This window comes from Drosophila hydei, unplaced genomic scaffold (genome assembly GCF_003285905.1).
Source record: "Drosophila hydei strain 15085-1641.00,03,60 unplaced genomic scaffold, DhydRS2 tig00008122-arrow-pilon, whole genome shotgun sequence".
NCBI lineage: Eukaryota > Metazoa > Arthropoda > Insecta > Diptera > Drosophilidae > Drosophila > Drosophila hydei.
The window spans coordinates 1,562,362-1,579,033 of record NW_022045833.1 but is presented as its reverse complement, the minus strand read 5'-3'; the positions used below and the strand labels follow the sequence as shown (position 1 = coordinate 1,579,033).

The following is a 16,672-nucleotide window of genomic DNA, read 5'->3' as shown; positions in this document are numbered from 1 at the left end:
TAGCTTTCAAGTCATATAAAGCTCTAGAAGTATATATATCTGCCTAATTAGCAGATACACTATAAGAGCTTTCAGCTTAAGAGCAGCTTTCTCTTTACTTTAATTATGAAAAATTCGTTGAAAAGTTATAAATTTATTTAAGCTAACTTTCAGCTGTTTAATGTTGGTCAAAAAGTTGTCAAGTGCTTGAGCTAAACTTTAATATATTAGAAAATATTGTATGTTAATTTATTCCAATTAATTCCAATTTTTTTAAAATGAATATGTCTAAGCTTTTAAGTTAGTTTTTAGTAACTTTCAAGTTAAATGAATATGTCTAAGCTTTTGAGTTAGTTTCAGAAACTTTCAACTTTCTTTATTCACGTTTTATAAAGGATTAAAGCTTAAAAGCAGATTAATTCTCATTAAGTTGCATGAAATGCGTCTAAAACTGATTAAAAAGTCATGTAAGCAAATTGCAAGCTGCTTAAAAAGCTTCTGACTTTTAAGTACTCAAAAAGTATTTGGAATATTAAAAAGATTTTTATGTTAATTTAATAAAAATTATCATGGGCAATTTTCATGCTCTGAAGTGGAAAAAAATTGCGAATAGAAATGAAAAGTTGATTTTCTTAAGCTGTTAAGGGAAAGTTAAGTTAAGAGAAGAGCTGCTTCGATAGGATATCAATTACTTCAGCTCTTAACCTATTATTTAAAAAATATATATTTAAAAAAGTTATCTAAATCCGATTCTGTACCGTAGATCTAGTTTAGACTATTCCAAATACCTATTCCAAATTCCAAAATGAAGCTTTTAGCTTAAATCTACATAAATCCTTAAATTATACAATTTCAAGTGCTATAAATTCCTCATATTCTTCCACCCACAGTCTAGATCAGATACTGGGCAAACAGGGCTCCAAGGCCAAGGATGTCTATGCTTCAAAAATCAGCTTAGCCTCGCGTGTGGTTAAGGTCGAGCGACAGGTAAATAACTGTAAAACTAAACCACCTCTAGCATATATTGTAAGCCAAGCCAAATTTCAGGTCGTGGACATTGAGGAGAAACTCGACATACTGATCAAGGCCTATATGGAGGATCGTGATAGATTCTTAGCGCTTCCGTTGCCAGCCAATCCCAAACCCAAAATACATTCCATTAGCCCTAGTCACAGTCACAGCTTGTCCCATCATGCACACAATCAGAACATGATCGATGTATGGAAGCGAACGGCAACGCTGAGCGTACATCCCGAGCTGGTGACGACGCCAAATGGCGGATCGGATGCCACAGCTCTCGATGGCAGCGAGACGGCGCTCACCTCCACGCAGACGGTGACGACCACGACGGATGCGATTGCCACACAAACACCCATGCCGCATACACAGCATACAGCGACCAATACAAAGGTATTTCATAGCTCTCCATTCGAGTCGCACTCTCCCGATCTATAGACATATAATTCTAGTCTTCCGTGCTTAACTCATATCAGCTACCGCCTGAGAAGCAACAGCACAATGATGTATTTATGACTGATTTAGAGAATAGAACTAAAAAACGCGTTACTTTAAGGTGAGTTGAGCGTCGTGTGGTGCGGCGAGCCGAATTTTAAATACTCTTGCAGATGATATGAGGCTTAGATGGAATAGGTTATATAACATGTGTTCTTATCAATTGAAGAGTTATGTTTAGTAGATTAAAATGTAGCTTATTTATGCAATGAAAGATATAGACTTGAATAATAGATTTACCGTTATACCAGATATAGTATTGAGCCATGCCCCTAGTGGGCATATCTAGACACTTTATAAGGCAACGCTACCAAAGGCGAAAGAGCTTCAAGTTTTGAAGTCTCTAGCTGAGTAGACGAGCATTGCACAAAACCTATATACTCTCTGTCACTTTATGAGCGCGTATCAAGCTAATTTTTGGTACAGTTTCAGACATATATCAGATGAAAAATTGTTAAATTTTGGAATCACTTTCAGGCAGATTATGCCTATGTAGCCTAGTCAACTGAGCATAGTAATGCCATATTTCTAGACTTAATTTTCAACACAAGATTGAAGAAGAGACTTAAAAATGCCACAAAAATATATATTCTATATATAAGCAAAAAACGTAACTACAAACACAACTTTAAGCAGCAAGCCTAAGACGTTTAGCCTATATCAACTGCTAGCTCACAGTCTGCGAGGGCTTTTAAATACCCAACTCTATCAGCCATATATATATATATAATGCTGTTAATATTGCGCAGCCTGCATAGATCCACATCGGAGCCATATAGCAAACACGAGCAGCGCATCAATATGCCGGATGAGGGCGCACAATCTTTGGATTCCAGTGCGAAGCCAACGCCGCCAGACAGTTCAAGTAAGCCAGGCCGTGCCTGAACTACGCGTCACATAAACATCCAAAACAGACTACGCCAAAGAATCATTTCTTCTTCTTCTACCTTTTGATTTTCTTCTTTGTTATGTCATAAATAAAGCACCCTATCATTTGAGCAATTCGAAAGAGCAACTTTTATTTTGACTGCGCCAATTTTTCACTCATCCGATATTATCGCCATCTTCAAATAATTATTGTAAATATTATTTATGTATATATATATATATGTATATATATTTATATATATCTAGTTATACTCATTGATGAGTATGAGGACTTCGAGGAGGAGGATCTAAATTGTGAGGGCGAAATGGAGCACTTCCCATCGTGGGAAATCGACAGCGACATTGGCGCCGATGTCGATGTCGATGCGGATGGTGACTGTGATGAGTCCACTGAGGACACGGCGCTCTTACAGTGCGCCACGCGCACCGCCATTGTTATAACACCCATTAGCCCAGTGAGTACAGTGTGGCAAATTGTATATATAAACTATAAAAGCTAATTGACATTTACCTTTCAGGTAAGCTCAGCACTAAATCTACAAAGTTTAAATGACCAAACTACAACGCTTAATAAATCAAATTTGCTTCCGCCAGATTCTGGCTAGTTAAAAATGCAATTGAAATTAGTCGATATGTAATATCTATATATATATTAATCTATATATATATATATAATAAATGCTTATTGTTAAGATCGTCAGCTGCTCCACGAGGCAGTGACGCTGTACCAACTACTAGAGTATCAAAAAAAAAAACATTTACATTCACACAGAATTGATTTGATTTTATTTATTCAAGAAGAAAAAGTTTTAATGACCAAAACTGCAAAACGCTTTAATAAATCAAATTTGCTGCCGTAAATGTACATACATAATATATATAAAAATATACATAACAAGACTCGCAGATACCCTGTAAAATGACATTTTTAGCCACAACACTACAATTGAAATCAGTTTTTTTTTCGTTAGTTTTTTAGAATTTAATATGAGCTTGAGCTGTGTAGGGTATAGAAAAGCGCTTTCAATAAAAAAAGCTAGCTTACTGCGATAAAAGTGTTCAAAAAATGAAAGATTTGAGAATGGCAAGCAAGAGAGGGTTTATATATAATAAGCTTATATATGATAAAAAATGTATGCCTGGAAAATGATAAAATATGATACGATATAAGTTGGGAAATCAGGCATGTAAATACTAGTGGAAATTATGTAGGGACAAGTAGCGATAGACGGTGAATGAGCAGCGTGCGAATGAGTGTAGTTGACAAGTGATTGAAGAATCGAAGTTACAAAGCTAGTTATCTAATACTATATTGCATACATGTATGTGTGTCCATTTTACTGACATGATTTGTGTTCAAAATTAAGAAACGACAACACAGCAACTTAAATCAATTGAAAAATCAAAAAAGTTTAACAACTGCTTTAGCGAATAATAACAAGAATAAAAAGCAAACAATCAAATAAACTCGCATTGTATTTAATTCCATGCAACACTTATATTTGCCTTTGCATCTTTTTCGGCGGCAACTTCACGTCCTTGACCTCCGGCAGCTCCTCGAACAACTCGGAGCCGTCGAAGCTCACATTGTCCTCGGCCACAGCCGTCGAATCGCCGATAAACTCGATTTGGGTATTCGCATTGATGCGTATGCAGCGTTTTTTCGATGCCGACGGGCCATCGCTGGTCACTTCCTCCTCCTCCCCCTGGTCATTCAGTTCCTCGACCTCCTCAACCTTGGTCGTATCATCTTCCAGGTAAATGCTGCCATTGTGCGCTTTACGCACATGCATATTGAGCTGCGTCGTCGAGCTGAAGGATTTGCTGCATCCGCTATCGAAGAAGTCGCGACACGTATACCTGGAGCCATGGACACGTTGCATATGGTTCGACAGGCCCTGGCGACGTCCGAAACGCTTGTCGCACGCCTTGCACTCGTAGGCGAAGCGCTTGTAATGCTGTCCCAGCACATGCACCGACAGCGACTTCTTGTTCCGTGTGATGAAGCTGCACTGTTCACAGCTATACGATTGGCTGTGCAGCTGCGGATGGGAATAGGCGAGCGTTAATTATGGTAACTTAGCCCCTAAGGCAACTTGATTTTCCTCCTTCACTAATTTCTAACATCTAAAACTTTTTGTTGAAAAGGCTGTGCAGGCAGCCGACTTATATATATACAGATTATAGTTTTATCAAAGCTAAGTTGGTCTTAAATCATTGTTAAGCAAACAATATTGCAGTTTGTTCAGAACCCCCATCAACTAGATCAATCAGTTTCATTTCCTATATACTTAAATATTCTAAGCAACTGACTCACCCGCTGATGCGCCTCCATTTCACTTTTGTGATAGAAACCCTTTTGGCAGACACCGCACGAGTAGCGCTTGTTATTCGAATGCACCACATTCATGTGTGTATCGTAGTTGCGACGATTTTTGACCACTTTTAAGCAAAGACGACATTCCATCGGCTCGTGCCAATAGGCGTGATGTTTAGTCAATGCATCATTATCCTTATAGGAGGCATTGCACTTCGGGCATATAACATTGTCTGCAAATTATTGCAACGCATTAATAAAAGATTAAATTGCAATTCCCAAAAAGAAAACATACTATTGTTATGACTGCGTGCCACATGCACCGATAGCGACATTTTGGATCGACATTGTTTCTGACAGAACTGACAGATCCAGTCGTTCAATTTAGCAAGTGGCTCCTGCTTTTCCATGCCATCGTGCGAACGTCGTTTGTGTGTGTACAGCGAATTCCAGTTAATGTATGCCTCAGTGCAATCCTGCAGCAATACGAAATGTTAAAAATATTACACATAAATTCCAAACTCAAGCCTCACCTCATAATCACACATGTAGTACAGGCATATCTCCAGCTTGCGATGCGCCACATCGGAGCGCTGTTGCTGAAAGTTGCGCAAATGATGGCGATAGAGTTTCATGTCGGCAAATTCCTTGCCGCACGGTTGGCATATGAAGAAGCCATCCTTATGCACGCCCGAATCGCGATGGGCACGTAAATCGCTCTTCTGCTTGAAGTACGCCGAGCAAAATTCACATATATAAGCATTGCGTAACAATTCCGCATAGGTATCCATGCCAAAGCAAGCTGAGTCCTCGGCCTCCACATGAGCCTGACCAAAAAATATAAATTTATAAACTTTTATAATTAGATTTTATAGATGAACTTACCAGCAGCTTGTCGTTACTCTCGCTGAGCAGTCCACAACCGTTGCACACATGCACCTCGCGCTCTATGATCAGATGTGTCTTCATGTGCAGGTTGTAGGTCGCCTCGGTGGCGAACTCGCGACTGCACAACTCGCAGCTGATGACGCTGCCATGCACGGAGCGCTGAAAGAAGATAATATAAATAAGCTTAGTTGGAATTTAAAAAGTTAAGTAATGGGCTTTATATTTAAATATGCTATACTCTATCCAATTCGAATGATTTAACTCTTACACATAATTAGACAGGTCAATAAACTCTTGGCCATATAAACTCTTTAACCCAAGGCTTCTATATAGGAAAGCATTTGACATGAGTCTTTACAAGCATAAAGGCAAATACTGAAATGCTTAATTACAAAGCTAAGCCAAGATATTTAGCTATATAAATACATTGAAAAACTCCTTATAAATTGCTCTACACAAAAGTGCAATATTTCTAGCACCCACCAGATGCCCGTTGAGGCGCCCGCGTGTCTCAAAGTTGGCGCTGCATTCAGAGCAGCTGAAGGTGGTGCTGCTGACGTTCGCATGCGATTTATTGTGATCCATAAAGACGGCAGCATCCCGAAAGTTGCGATCACAGCTGCAAGATTAACGAGAAATATTAACAAGATGTAAAAGTTAAATAAATCCAAGACCTACAGGTCACAGAAGAGTGTGCCTTCTGGCTCGTGCGAATAGTGCAAATGGTGGAAGAGCTCATCGATGTTGTTGTCTGCAAAATTACAAACAAAGCAAGCGCGCGGCCTGTGACGCTCCAAATGAAATTGATTGTGGAAATTAAAGCTGTAAGCGATAAGATATTGATTAGCAAAAGCGAAAAAGTGTGAGCAGCTACTTCAAAACGAACCGCTTCCACGAGGGAAACTCCAAGCCGCACATCTCACAGTATAAACGTATGCCCCTACGTTTCTTAATGACGTGCGCGCAGGAGTGTTTGTTGTATTGTAATATATTGGAGAACGTCATATTGCACTCGGGGCACTTGCCATAAATGGGAATTCTAAAAGAAAGAAAGCATCAGCAGACGTATCTAGTCAAGTATCTTACGTTGAATGCTTACTCTGCCACAGGTGCATGCAACACCACCAAATGCATGGCCAAGAATTTGTGACCCTGCAGCTCCGCCGTACAGCCTTGAATGGGACAATTGTAGCGCTCATCTGCCAACTGATGGCATTTCTGCATATGATTAAGAAGCGTTTCATATTTGCCGCATTTCAATGAACAATGACGACACACGGTGGCCCAATCGAATTGTAAGGTCTCAAAGCAGGTCTTGACCACAGTCGACAGATATTCATATAGATCCCCAATGTTGTCAGCTGTGGATCGAGAATTGGGTAATTAAATAATTTCTATAGATATGAGTTTAGACTGCTCACATTCTTTAATTAAGACAAAATTAAAAGGCTCCACTTTAAATGATTCATCTTCGCTTTGGCTTTCATTTTGCGACTGCGACTGGGATTGAGATTGGGATTGCGAAACATTGCGCTTGAATTTGCGTTCTACTTTGAAATGACGCACTTCCAGGTCGGAGGAGTTATCTGTAAGAAAAAGTAGGTAGTTGGTAGGAATATAGACGTCTCAATGTATACAGTGAACACTCTATTAACAGCCCCAGCTTGCTGATGCTCTAGCCCACGAAAACGCTCACTGCACTTTGTATAAGTCGACTTACCATCTTGCTCTAACAGAAACTCTAGCTCCTCATTGTTATCCTCTTCTTCCAGCGGCTCAGTTTCTTCCGTTTCAAGCTGCCGCTGCTTTTTGCCAGTTTGCTTTTCCAATTGCCGCACAGTGGCAGCGGCCTCGGTAAATTTATCATCTGCTGGCGCCTCATCATCATCTAGTATGTCGCGTATGAGTGCACTGATCTGTTCCTGATCTGCTGAGCCACGACTTTTCACTTTGAATTTGGCATTCGGTTTAACAACTTCCTTTGCTTTAACCGACAAACGCTTGGGCGCTACCGTACGGGCTTTAGTAATGCGTATGGCTGGACAATCGGGTTCGGTTTTTGGTGCAGTTGTAGTAACGACAGAGGTTGCAACTGTTGAAGGCTTCACCAACTTAACAGACATTTGCAAACTTTTCGTTGCAACTGTGACGCTCTTCGCTTTTGGCGACGTTAACCGTGTTTTTTTGGCAGATTTTTCAACCTTTTTGATGGCGATGGGTAGATCCTCCTGCTGTTTGGCAGCATTTTTGAGTGCATTGGCGGCATCCTGCTCACGTTGCAGTTCGTCTATGTCAAAGAAGCGTATAAGTGTATTAACACATTCTTGGCATAGCAATTGCGACTTTTCAGCATCGGGTTTGACAACGATTTGGAAATATTTGGCCAATAGTTGGGCGAGTTCTATTTCGATGCCCACTTCATCGAATATTTCTTGATATTGTTGCTTTGAATTGTACACACTACAATGCAGGCAGCTAAGCCCATTATCGTTGTTTATTTTCGAATTTTCCGACATTTTAACTTTTCACACATAGCAAACATGCGCGACGTAAGAAACGAGCGTCAGCTGAACGATATGAAATGCTAAGTGTTGCAAAACGATTACAGCACTATCGCAACTATCGTAACCCAATTGAGTAAAACATCGTATTTTTAGTGCATTTATTGTGATGCTACAAAAACGTATTAAAAATTACCTTAAAAACTAATGTAGCAAAGAATATTAATAGCATCGATAATCGATAAATTGTGCCGTAGTGGTAAAGAGCGAAGTTTTGCGGCAAATTTAACTGTTGACACGCTTGAGCAAAGCGAAATAGCTGTAAGAGCAATTCACAATCTGAAAAAATAAAATAAATGTATATAATAGGTTATTTAAAAGTTACACAACTCATACAGATGAAAAAGTGGTCGAATTGAAGCACTGTGAATGATTCAAGGTATGCATATGCAGCGGCTCACTAAAACGCAGCATCATTAATAAAGCCAATTTCCGATTACTCTTGTTCCAGCTGGTCCAATCGGAACTGTATAACGAATGGGATAGCAATGCGCTCTGATAGCTCATCTCATCGGCCGAATAGCAAATAATAAAGATTTGCAGCAGCATAACAAATTGATACGATGCCATCATGATCATAAAAGCAGTTTCCTTCGTTCTTATAGAAATGGCATAGAAATTGGAGACGAGCACCAGCACTGAACAGAGCATCTGCACCGAACCGGGCACCTTAATAAAACCATCTATCAGATCCTTTAGCTGAAAGATACGTGCATAGTGTATGCAGCAGTTGCGTAATTCCCGAGCAATACGTTGATTATCCTCGATGGTTTCGGCACTGCCCAAGCTCTCGAGATGAGCGGACAACATGGCCAGCTGTGTCTCCAGAAAGTAGAGCAGCGAAGCGGCAATCGAGTCAAAGGCAATGTTCAGCCAGCAGGTAGGCATCAGCGACATGACCTGATAAAAGTAAAGTCCATAGTAGCAGCCGGAGCTGAGCAAATCGCATGGCTCATACATGGACAGAGGCAGAGCATTGTTATCCACGAACCACTGAGTGACCAGGATCAGGCTGGCGGCCAGCAGCGACGCCGAGGCATAGAAATTACGCCAGATTTTCGCTCGTTTGGCGCCGCCGCTAAATATCAACGCTTCCTTCTTCGAGCTCGGGCGAAAACAAGGCGAATGCATTTCCTCGATGAGCTGGGCATGATTTCGATTCCTTAACTTGATGCTCAGAAGCTTGGACATGCACGATACCTCGGTGGCAAACATGAAGAATACTTGCAAAATCACGTTCAGCTGATCGATGTTGGCCAGCACACGAATCGCAAAGAAGAGCAGCATGATGGCCACAATGCTGAGAATGAGGCAGCAGCGCAGTTGATGCAGCACGCGCTGCAACCGACTGGCGCATGAAGCCACTTGCCACATGCCCAAGAAATTGAAATACCAAACTTGATACTTATAAAAAGTCGACATCATTTCATGATGTTCCGACATCTTTTGCAGACTATTTAGAACTTTCGTCAGAATGCGGGCTGCCGGTCTTATATAAAGGCTCGCCCGGTCGAGGACATTTCGGCTAATGAGCTTTAATGAGCCGCCCATTATATGTCCTACCTTACACTGAGCAAAATGTATAAGTACTGAGACTTACCGAACTGAAGAGCATCAAGTCGAACGAATGACTGCTATTCAATGTTCTGATCCGTATGGGTAAATCCAGACGCTGCATCAGCATCAACAACAGCCGCTGATTCGAGCGATGCGCGCCAACCCAATTGGATTTGTATATATCGTGGGGCAGGCCATAGCTACGCTCCGTAATCTCTCTAAATATATAGTAGCAAATGTGTTATATATATCGTATAATAGCTGTATATATAGATGTTTAACTCACCCCGCAAAGTAGCATATTATAAAGATCTGAGTGAGCATGCAATTCTGATAGATCAGCATCTTAAGCAGCAATAGCTTCTCATCGGTTAACTGTTAACAAAATAGAATTGCAAATTATTTAATTTAAATATAATTCTATACAGAATGCTTGGAATTTTATATTTATTATATATGCTGCTATGAAAGAGAAAAATATAAAAAGATTGTTTTCTTAAAATAATTTTTAAATAATTGAATAAAGTATTTCTTTTTGAGTTAATATTAAGTATAATTATTATTAATATATATATTTAAAATTATATATATATATAAATTCAATCTTTAAAACACTTCTAATAAATTTTACATATTCGAAATCTATCTAAAATCTTAATTGAAGTCTATCTATCTCAATTGAATTAATCTATTTTCTTATTATGCATAAAAATAAATATATTTTGGCAATAAATATTACTTTTCAATTTTTAAGTCAAAAACCTACTTAAAAAATTAAAAATTTATGAAAAAGTATGTTTATATAAATAAATATATTTATATACATATATTATTTGAAAATACATATATTTATATATATATATTATTTATAACATAAAAACAATATAGAATTAATGATAACATTTTTTTGAATTTATAAAATGTTGAACTTAAAAATATAAGAAAGCATAAATTAACTCAACAAATTTAAAATAAATAAAAAGCTTTAATAAAAATTAAAAAAGGAACAAAATATAAATTTCCAAGCAAAAATTAATAGTAATAATATTTTATTATTATCCTAAATAATATTTTATTATTCTGTTAATTCAACTTCTTCCACTCACCTGCGACATGGAATAAAAATTCGCAGTTAAAACGAGCACAGAACAGAATATCTGACCCGATATGGGCTTATAGACAATGGCCTCGATGTGAGAAGAGAGTTTGATGATTTTCATGTAATAATGGATGCAATGCCTTAGCTGCAGCAACATTTCGGCATCTGTGGCCTTCTCCGATTCACAATTGCTTCCAATGGCTTGCAGACGCAGGGCCAGAATATCCAATTGGCATCGGATAAAAATGAATATGGAACAGCACAGAGAATCGAAGGCGATGTTCATAAAACAGGAGGAGGACAGAGCGCAGCAGTGATAAATGTACATAAAGCCGAAGCCGAACGAGCCACGCTGCCCGTGAAAGGGATCGTAGGTGGTCAAAGGCAGTTGGGTATTATCGATCGCATACTGAGTGAGGAGCATGGTGATCAGCGAACAGAGCGAGACGGCGCCATAGGAATTGCGTACGGTGCGGCTTAGTTCACGGGCGTCCAGAAAGATGCCCTGCTCCTCGAGGCTCGTTGGCTGAAACTCTGCATCATGCAGATCAGCAAAGAGTTGCAGTAGTGCAAGATTATTCAGCTTCAGCGACAATATCTACAATTTATGACAACGTATTAGGCGTATGATATCTATGGGCATATAACGTAGAGTGCGCTACCTTCAGTGAGCCGGCAATGCAAGTGGCTAGCAGAAAGAAGCCTTTGATCACCTCATTCATATCGTCAATGTGGATAACAATATATATCAGCAGCAAAAGATTGAGCATCATTATACAAAAGCCAAAAATCAATATAAAATTAGCTACATGCAGCAAGCGCTTCCAGCGCAACCGCTGCGGAAATATCGAATATATTTCCATTACACGCTTCTGAACCGTGTAGAACAGACCAATATAACTATCGAAATTTAGCTGCATTTCGCGGAGCACTTATTCAACAACTACTGCAGCACTCGAGATGGCCAAAGCCTTATAAAGACCTGTGATAAACAATTAAAAACGCATTAACTAATTGGCGTAAAGCCTAAACACTTCAATGTCATTAGCAATTATAGTAAAAAATTTAATATAAATATAAACAACTAAAAATCATGACAAAAAAATAAAAATAAAAAAAGATAAGAAATTAAAATTGAAATAAAAATAAAATAAATAATAACAATTATATTTTTATATGAGGCATAAATATTTTTACATTTAAAAAATGTATGGTGGAAAATTATAATTTTTTTGTATAATTTAAATATTATTAAATATATTTTGTAGATGTTTTTCATATATATTATTTTTTTCAATTTCCACTTTTTATAAAAATTTAAATTTTAAGAAATAATTAAAATAAAAATAATAAAAGAAATAAAGTATAAATTATAATAAATAAAAATATAGCTATTTAAACAAATTATATTAAATAAAAATTAACTTATTTTCATATTTTTCATAAGACACATATATTTATTTAATTTATTTGATCTATTTTAAACATTTTTCATTATATTTGTATTATTCAGCTTGCAGTTTTTTTTTTTTAATTTATTTAATATATTTTATATGTTGTCCTGAGTAATTCTTGGTCTTTATAACATATTAACAATATATGTGGTCTACTTTTTGGCGCAGTGCACGCTTGCTAATCGTTTACTGTTGTCTAATAAGCGCAGGACCGTTAAGTAAATATACTAAATTATTCAAAGGCGCATTTTAAATGGGCTTAAATAAGACCCAAACGATTTGAATTTCAAATTTTCAATGAAGCATTAAATTTCGGTGAATGTATTCGAAGATAAAATGCTTAAAAATGTAAGTCTGATGAGGAAAACGATTGGTAATTAAAATTAACATTGAAAGCAAGACAAAATCAGCTCACCTCAGTATGGAAAAGTCGTTGGATTGCAGCAAAAAATGAAACCGTCATTTGGATTGTCGGGCAGGCTGAGTGGACATGCGACATGCTGACAGGTGGATAGCAGTGGCGGACGGCGACTCTCAAAAATATTGTTATAGGAGAGAAACACATAGATGCCATTGCCCTGAGTGTCACGCACCACCTTATAGATCCACTTGGGCACCGGCAGCTTGGAGTCGGCTAAGCAAGCGCAGCGCTCATTGCCATTTTCGTCCTGCAGCCTAAGGATGTCGATGCCGCCAGTTCGAATACGAAATGGCTGCTGGGGAGTCACTTGATTGCGCAGCCAACGCTCAATTTCATGCCAATTGCCGTCGTTGATGCTCTTGAACTGCGGCACCACATTGATGTAGCGAAATGTGCTGACCATTTGATCAGCAAATAGAAAGTCCGCTGAAGCCACCAAATGGCCGCGATTGATCACCAGATCGTTGGAGCGGGGCAAGTACCTTTGATTTTTGCCAAAAACAGCTTGAAATTCATCGTAGATCCGATGCTTCATATAGGCAGCTGCCTCAGCGGGCTCCACTATCTGATCCGTATTGAAGTGCACCAAAGGTCGTTTGGCAACTAGTAATTAAGAAATCACATAAAACAGGGCTCTAGTACGGCGTGCCCAACTTGGGCATACTTTAACCATGCTACGCTACACATACATACACACACACATGAGCACACGCTCCACTTACGAGACAGCGGAAGGACATACGTATGAACATGGCCACCTTTAGGTTGCTGATATATCTATAACACTCATCAGTGGAGTATATAATCTACATACTCTATATACTCCCTACATACTCTATAAATTATTATAGAGTATAAGATACTCAACACCTAATGAACGACCATAGAGTCTAGTCTAGAAACGACTTACAGTAGCTCTTGTAGTAGAGATCGCTTTGCGAGTACAGAACACGTCCATTGGGCCTATCATAGCAGGTGCGAAAGAGCTCCAGCTGTTGTCCCTTCATCATATAGCCGACTATGTACAGCGTTTCAGGGCAGTCAGAACCGCGTTTCTGCATTACCCTTGGCTGCATTGGCTCGTCGCAGCTCATGGGTAACGGCTCTGTGAAGTGGCCATTATCCTGGCATTGGGTCTCCACCACATCCCTCTCTGTGCAGACCATATAAAGCGTCCTTCCTTGCGGCACTCGCTCTGTGCGCAAGAGCTCAACGGCTCCTCCGGCATTACGATAAGTGAATATGCGATTCGTATTCTCCACCATGTTCTGGGTTATTTGGCAATCAGCCTGAATGCCTGTTTGAATCATTTAGGAACATATTTAAATATATATATCATCTATATATCCATGACCTACCCATTACATGCATCAATATTATCAATATTCCTACTAAGTATATCATGTCTAAAACCTTGTTCACATCTAAAAGCAATTTTCATTTTTTTTATCAAAACACTAAAAATTTCAATTACAACTACTTCCTAGGCTATAAAAGGCTCGCCTTCTTTTAAATCCCTTTTTTGCGTAACTGCTAAAAATACCGTTTGCTTTGTTAGTATTTTATACTTATATATATTATTTGTTAGCTTCTTGATTTAAAATACAATTTCGCCTACTGGAATACTCACTATTCAGAAGACATATATTTCAGCCAAAAATTTATTAATTTTTATTAATTATTATCAAACACATAATTTTTTTTAATTAAACTTTTCAATTTACAGTTTTATTATATATATAATTGTTAAATATGTTTTTTATACTTTCTGAAATAGTTTGAAAATTCATAACAAATTCTACCAATATATTCTTTTTAAAAACTTTTTATAAATTTATTATAATTACATGTTCTATTAAAATGTTACATATTTTCAAAATGTTCTTATTAATTTTATAATTTAACTTTGTCCAATCACTTTTTTCTTAATTTATATATTCTTAAATTTTTATTCAACTTTTTTTTTACACACTTATATTTTTGTATTTAATTTTTTATAAAATATTGAAAATGTATTTAATAATTTTTTTTAAACTCTAATTGTAATTTTTTTGTGTTGCTGTACGAATTTTTAATGAAAAAAACATTAGTAATATGTTTAAAAATGAAGCATATTTTGGTAATTAAATTAACATTTAAAAAGGGCAAAATCAACTCACTTCAGTATCTGAAATTCGTTGGATTGCAACAAAAAATGAAACCGTCATTTGGATTGTTTTCCAAAATTAAAGGACATTCGACAGGCTGACAGGTGGATGGCGGTGGCGGACGGCGACTCTCAAAAATATTGTTATAGGAGAGAAACACATAGATGCCATTACCCTGTGTGTCAAACACCGACTTATAGATCCACTTGGGCACGTTCAGCGTGGAGTCGTATAAGGATACGCGTTTTAAATTGCCATTTTGGTCCCGCAGACTGAGGTCATCGATGGCGCCCGTACGAATACGATATGGTTTCTGGGCGTTCACGCGACTTCGCACCCAATTCTCGATTCTCTTCCAATTGCCGTCGTTGATGCTCTTGAACTGCGGCACCACATTGATGTAGCGAAATGTGCTGACCATTTGATCAGCAAAAAGAAAGTCCGCTGAAGCCACTAAATGACCACGATTGATGACCACATTTAGGGGGTTGGGCACATACGTTTGAGTATTGCCAAAGATACGTTTGAATTTAGCGTAGATTTTACCCTTTTTATAGGCAGCCGCCTGGGCGGGCGTAATTATCTGATCCATTTCGAAATCCACCATCTGTCGCATGGGAACTAATAGTTAAGAAGAAAACTAAATTACAGTTGAGTGTAGCAGACTGCGTAATACGCGTTCACGACTCAAAAAAAAGGTTATAAGAAACTTGTTAGAAAGTTTTAGAGGTAGCTAAAGATCTAATGCGTAACTATGGGATCATATCAACTAGCCAATTGTGTATATAGATGTTGTAGATGCCACAGATAAGACACATCAATCCAAATTACATTCATACGGACGAATACCGTATACTCTATATATTCTAATATACTTTATAAGTTATAGATCACTCTTATAGACTCTTTATACAGTCTTGTCATACCGTAATCGAGTATTTAAATTCTAAAATAATCTAGAAAACGACTTACTGTAGCTCTTGTAGTGGACATCACTCTGGGAGTACAGAGCACGTCCATTGGGCCTATCATAGCAGGTGCGAAAGAGCTCCAGCTGTTGTCCCTGCATCATATAGCCCACTATGTACAGTGTTTTGGTGCAGTGAGAATCGCGTCCCTGCATTACGCTAGGCTTCATTGGCTCGTCGCAGCTCATGGGTAATGGCTCCGTGAACCGTCCATTATCCTGGCATTGGGTCTCCACCACATCCCTCTCTGTGCAGACCATATAAAGCTTCATTCCATGCGGCACTCGCTCTGTGCGCAGGAGCGCAACAGCTCCTCTGGCATTACGATAAGTGAATATGCGTTTCGTATTCTCCACCATGTTCTTGGTTATTTGGCAATCGGCTTGAACGCCTGTTGCGGCAATTTATATGCATATACATATAGTATCTATATATAATATATATATCAATTCCTTACCCATCACATAAAAAAACAGTGTTAATATTTGTGCAAAGTACTTCATGTCTAGAATCTATATGAAATTTTCTCCCTATTCTAAAGTGTGTGTTTCTGCGATCACATTAGCCGAACAACTTATTGAAGAACCATGTCGAACAAAGCTATTTAACGCTTGCTCTGCTTGGATCGATGAGTAATACTAATATATTTATATATGTATATATATATTTATCCAAACATGTAATCTATATTTGCATAATTTTTTTATAAGAATTGACCCTATATATATGTCGAACAAATCTATTTAAATCTTGCTTTACTTGGAACGATGAGTAATGCGCTTTTCCCGCTGCTCTATGTAGATATATATATATATATATATATATATATATAGTGCACCAAGTGTAGCTTCACATGACTTCGACAATCTCGGCAGAACGCT

The 16,672-nt window shown here is 38.0% G+C and overlaps 6 protein-coding genes across 18 annotated transcripts in view; 1 reads left to right on the top strand and 5 right to left on the bottom strand.

Moving 5' to 3' along the window:
- The window catches only part of LOC111592234 (potassium voltage-gated channel subfamily KQT member 4), a 61,508-nt gene extending 58,524 nt beyond the window's left edge, over positions 1-2,984 (top strand). For 11 of the 12 annotated variants that reach the window (XM_023304351.2, XM_023304342.2, XM_023304321.2 and 8 more), the window contains 6 exons: positions 870-966; positions 1,027-1,389; positions 1,449-1,552; positions 2,241-2,356; positions 2,626-2,834; positions 2,898-2,984. In XM_023304351.2, coding sequence (XP_023160119.2) covers positions 870-966; positions 1,027-1,389; positions 1,449-1,552; positions 2,241-2,356; positions 2,626-2,834; positions 2,898-2,984 — 976 coding nt within the window. The remainder of the gene's footprint in view (positions 1-869; positions 967-1,026; positions 1,390-1,448; positions 1,553-2,240; positions 2,357-2,625; positions 2,835-2,897) is intronic. The other variant, XM_023304329.2, reaches the window with a different exon arrangement.
- Positions 2,985-3,281: 297 nt separating this feature from the next.
- On the bottom strand, positions 3,282-8,167 carry LOC111596513 (zinc finger protein 615). The gene is made up of 11 exons (XM_023310815.2): positions 7,305-8,167; positions 7,006-7,170; positions 6,684-6,945; positions 6,471-6,623; positions 6,263-6,406; positions 6,068-6,203; positions 5,582-5,743; positions 5,230-5,523; positions 4,992-5,172; positions 4,697-4,929; positions 3,282-4,421 (listed from the first exon to the last, which is right to left on the bottom strand). Exons 1-11 carry the CDS (start codon positions 8,098-8,100, stop codon positions 3,876-3,878), a joined length of 3,072 nt encoding a protein of 1,023 aa, XP_023166583.2. The 5' UTR covers positions 8,101-8,167; the 3' UTR covers positions 3,282-3,875.
- Positions 8,168-8,339: 172 nt separating this feature from the next.
- LOC111596838 (odorant receptor 46a) lies at positions 8,340-9,770 on the bottom strand. Its single transcript, XM_023311264.2, has 2 exons — positions 8,482-9,770; positions 8,340-8,424 (listed from the first exon to the last, which is right to left on the bottom strand). Exons 1-2 carry the CDS (start codon positions 9,694-9,696, stop codon positions 8,371-8,373), a joined length of 1,269 nt encoding a protein of 422 aa, XP_023167032.2. The 5' UTR covers positions 9,697-9,770; the 3' UTR covers positions 8,340-8,370.
- LOC111596754 (odorant receptor 46a-like) lies at positions 9,710-11,725 on the bottom strand. The gene is made up of 4 exons (XM_023311131.2): positions 11,464-11,725; positions 10,809-11,399; positions 9,989-10,077; positions 9,710-9,920 (listed from the first exon to the last, which is right to left on the bottom strand). Exons 1-4 carry the CDS (start codon positions 11,719-11,721, stop codon positions 9,710-9,712), a joined length of 1,149 nt encoding a protein of 382 aa, XP_023166899.2. The 5' UTR covers positions 11,722-11,725.
- On the bottom strand, positions 10,059-14,180 carry LOC111596608. 2 transcript variants are annotated; one of them, XM_023311009.2, is made up of 4 exons: positions 14,035-14,180; positions 13,587-13,973; positions 12,671-13,279; positions 10,059-10,077 (listed from the first exon to the last, which is right to left on the bottom strand). In XM_023311009.2, the coding sequence occupies exons 1-3, from the start codon at positions 14,078-14,080 to the stop codon at positions 12,672-12,674; spliced, it is 1,041 nt and encodes a 346-aa protein (XP_023166777.2). In that variant the 5' UTR covers positions 14,081-14,180; the 3' UTR covers positions 10,059-10,077; position 12,671. The 2 variants fall into 2 exon arrangements, with proteins under 2 accessions (XP_023166777.2, XP_023166697.2); XM_023310929.2 differs by lacking the exon at positions 10,059-10,077 and adding an exon at positions 12,320-12,609.
- Positions 14,181-14,771: 591 nt separating this feature from the next.
- On the bottom strand, positions 14,772-16,375 carry LOC111604815. Its single transcript, XM_023323040.2, has 3 exons — positions 16,249-16,375; positions 15,796-16,182; positions 14,772-15,444 (listed from the first exon to the last, which is right to left on the bottom strand). The coding sequence occupies exons 1-3, from the start codon at positions 16,292-16,294 to the stop codon at positions 14,837-14,839; spliced, it is 1,041 nt and encodes a 346-aa protein (XP_023178808.2). The 5' UTR covers positions 16,295-16,375; the 3' UTR covers positions 14,772-14,836.
- Positions 16,376-16,672: the final 297 nt, after the last annotated feature.

Coding starts and splice junctions, on each gene's coding strand:
- LOC111596608 (XM_023311009.2), bottom strand. CDS start 14,080: ATGATATACTTAGTAGGAATATTGATAATATTGATGCATGTAATGG. Junction 13,974..14,034: donor AATATTGATGCATGTAATGG/GTAGGTCATGGA, acceptor TGATTCAAACAG/GCATTCAGGCTGATTGCCAA. Junction 13,280..13,586: donor TCTCTACTACAAGAGCTACT/GTAAGTCGTTTC, acceptor CTTAATTACTAG/TTGCCAAACGACCTTTGGTG.
- LOC111604815 (XM_023323040.2), bottom strand. CDS start 16,294: ATGAAGTACTTTGCACAAATATTAACACTGTTTTTTTATGTGATGG. Junction 16,183..16,248: donor ACTGTTTTTTTATGTGATGG/GTAAGGAATTGA, acceptor TTGCCGCAACAG/GCGTTCAAGCCGATTGCCAA. Junction 15,445..15,795: donor TGTCCACTACAAGAGCTACA/GTAAGTCGTTTT, acceptor CTTAACTATTAG/TTCCCATGCGACAGATGGTG.
- LOC111596513 (XM_023310815.2), bottom strand. CDS start 8,100: ATGTCGGAAAATTCGAAAATAAACAACGATAATGGGCTTAGCTGCCTG. Junction 6,407..6,470: donor GAGTTTCCCTCGTGGAAGCG/GTTCGTTTTGAA, acceptor TATCGCTTACAG/CTTTAATTTCCACAATCAAT. Junction 5,744..6,067: donor GGCGCCTCAACGGGCATCTG/GTGGGTGCTAGA, acceptor ATCTTCTTTCAG/CGCTCCGTGCATGGCAGCGT.
- LOC111596754 (XM_023311131.2), bottom strand. CDS start 11,721: ATGCAGCTAAATTTCGATAGTTATATTGGTCTGTTCTACACGGTTCAG. Junction 11,400..11,463: donor GCATTGCCGGCTCACTGAAG/GTAGCGCACTCT, acceptor CATAAATTGTAG/ATATTGTCGCTGAAGCTGAA. Junction 10,078..10,808: donor ATTTTTATTCCATGTCGCAG/GTGAGTGGAAGA, acceptor TTTTGTTAACAG/TTAACCGATGAGAAGCTATT.
- LOC111596838 (XM_023311264.2), bottom strand. CDS start 9,696: ATGGGCGGCTCATTAAAGCTCATTAGCCGAAATGTCCTCGACCGGGCG. Junction 8,425..8,481: donor ATTCGACCACTTTTTCATCT/GTATGAGTTGTG, acceptor TTATTTTTTCAG/ATTGTGAATTGCTCTTACAG.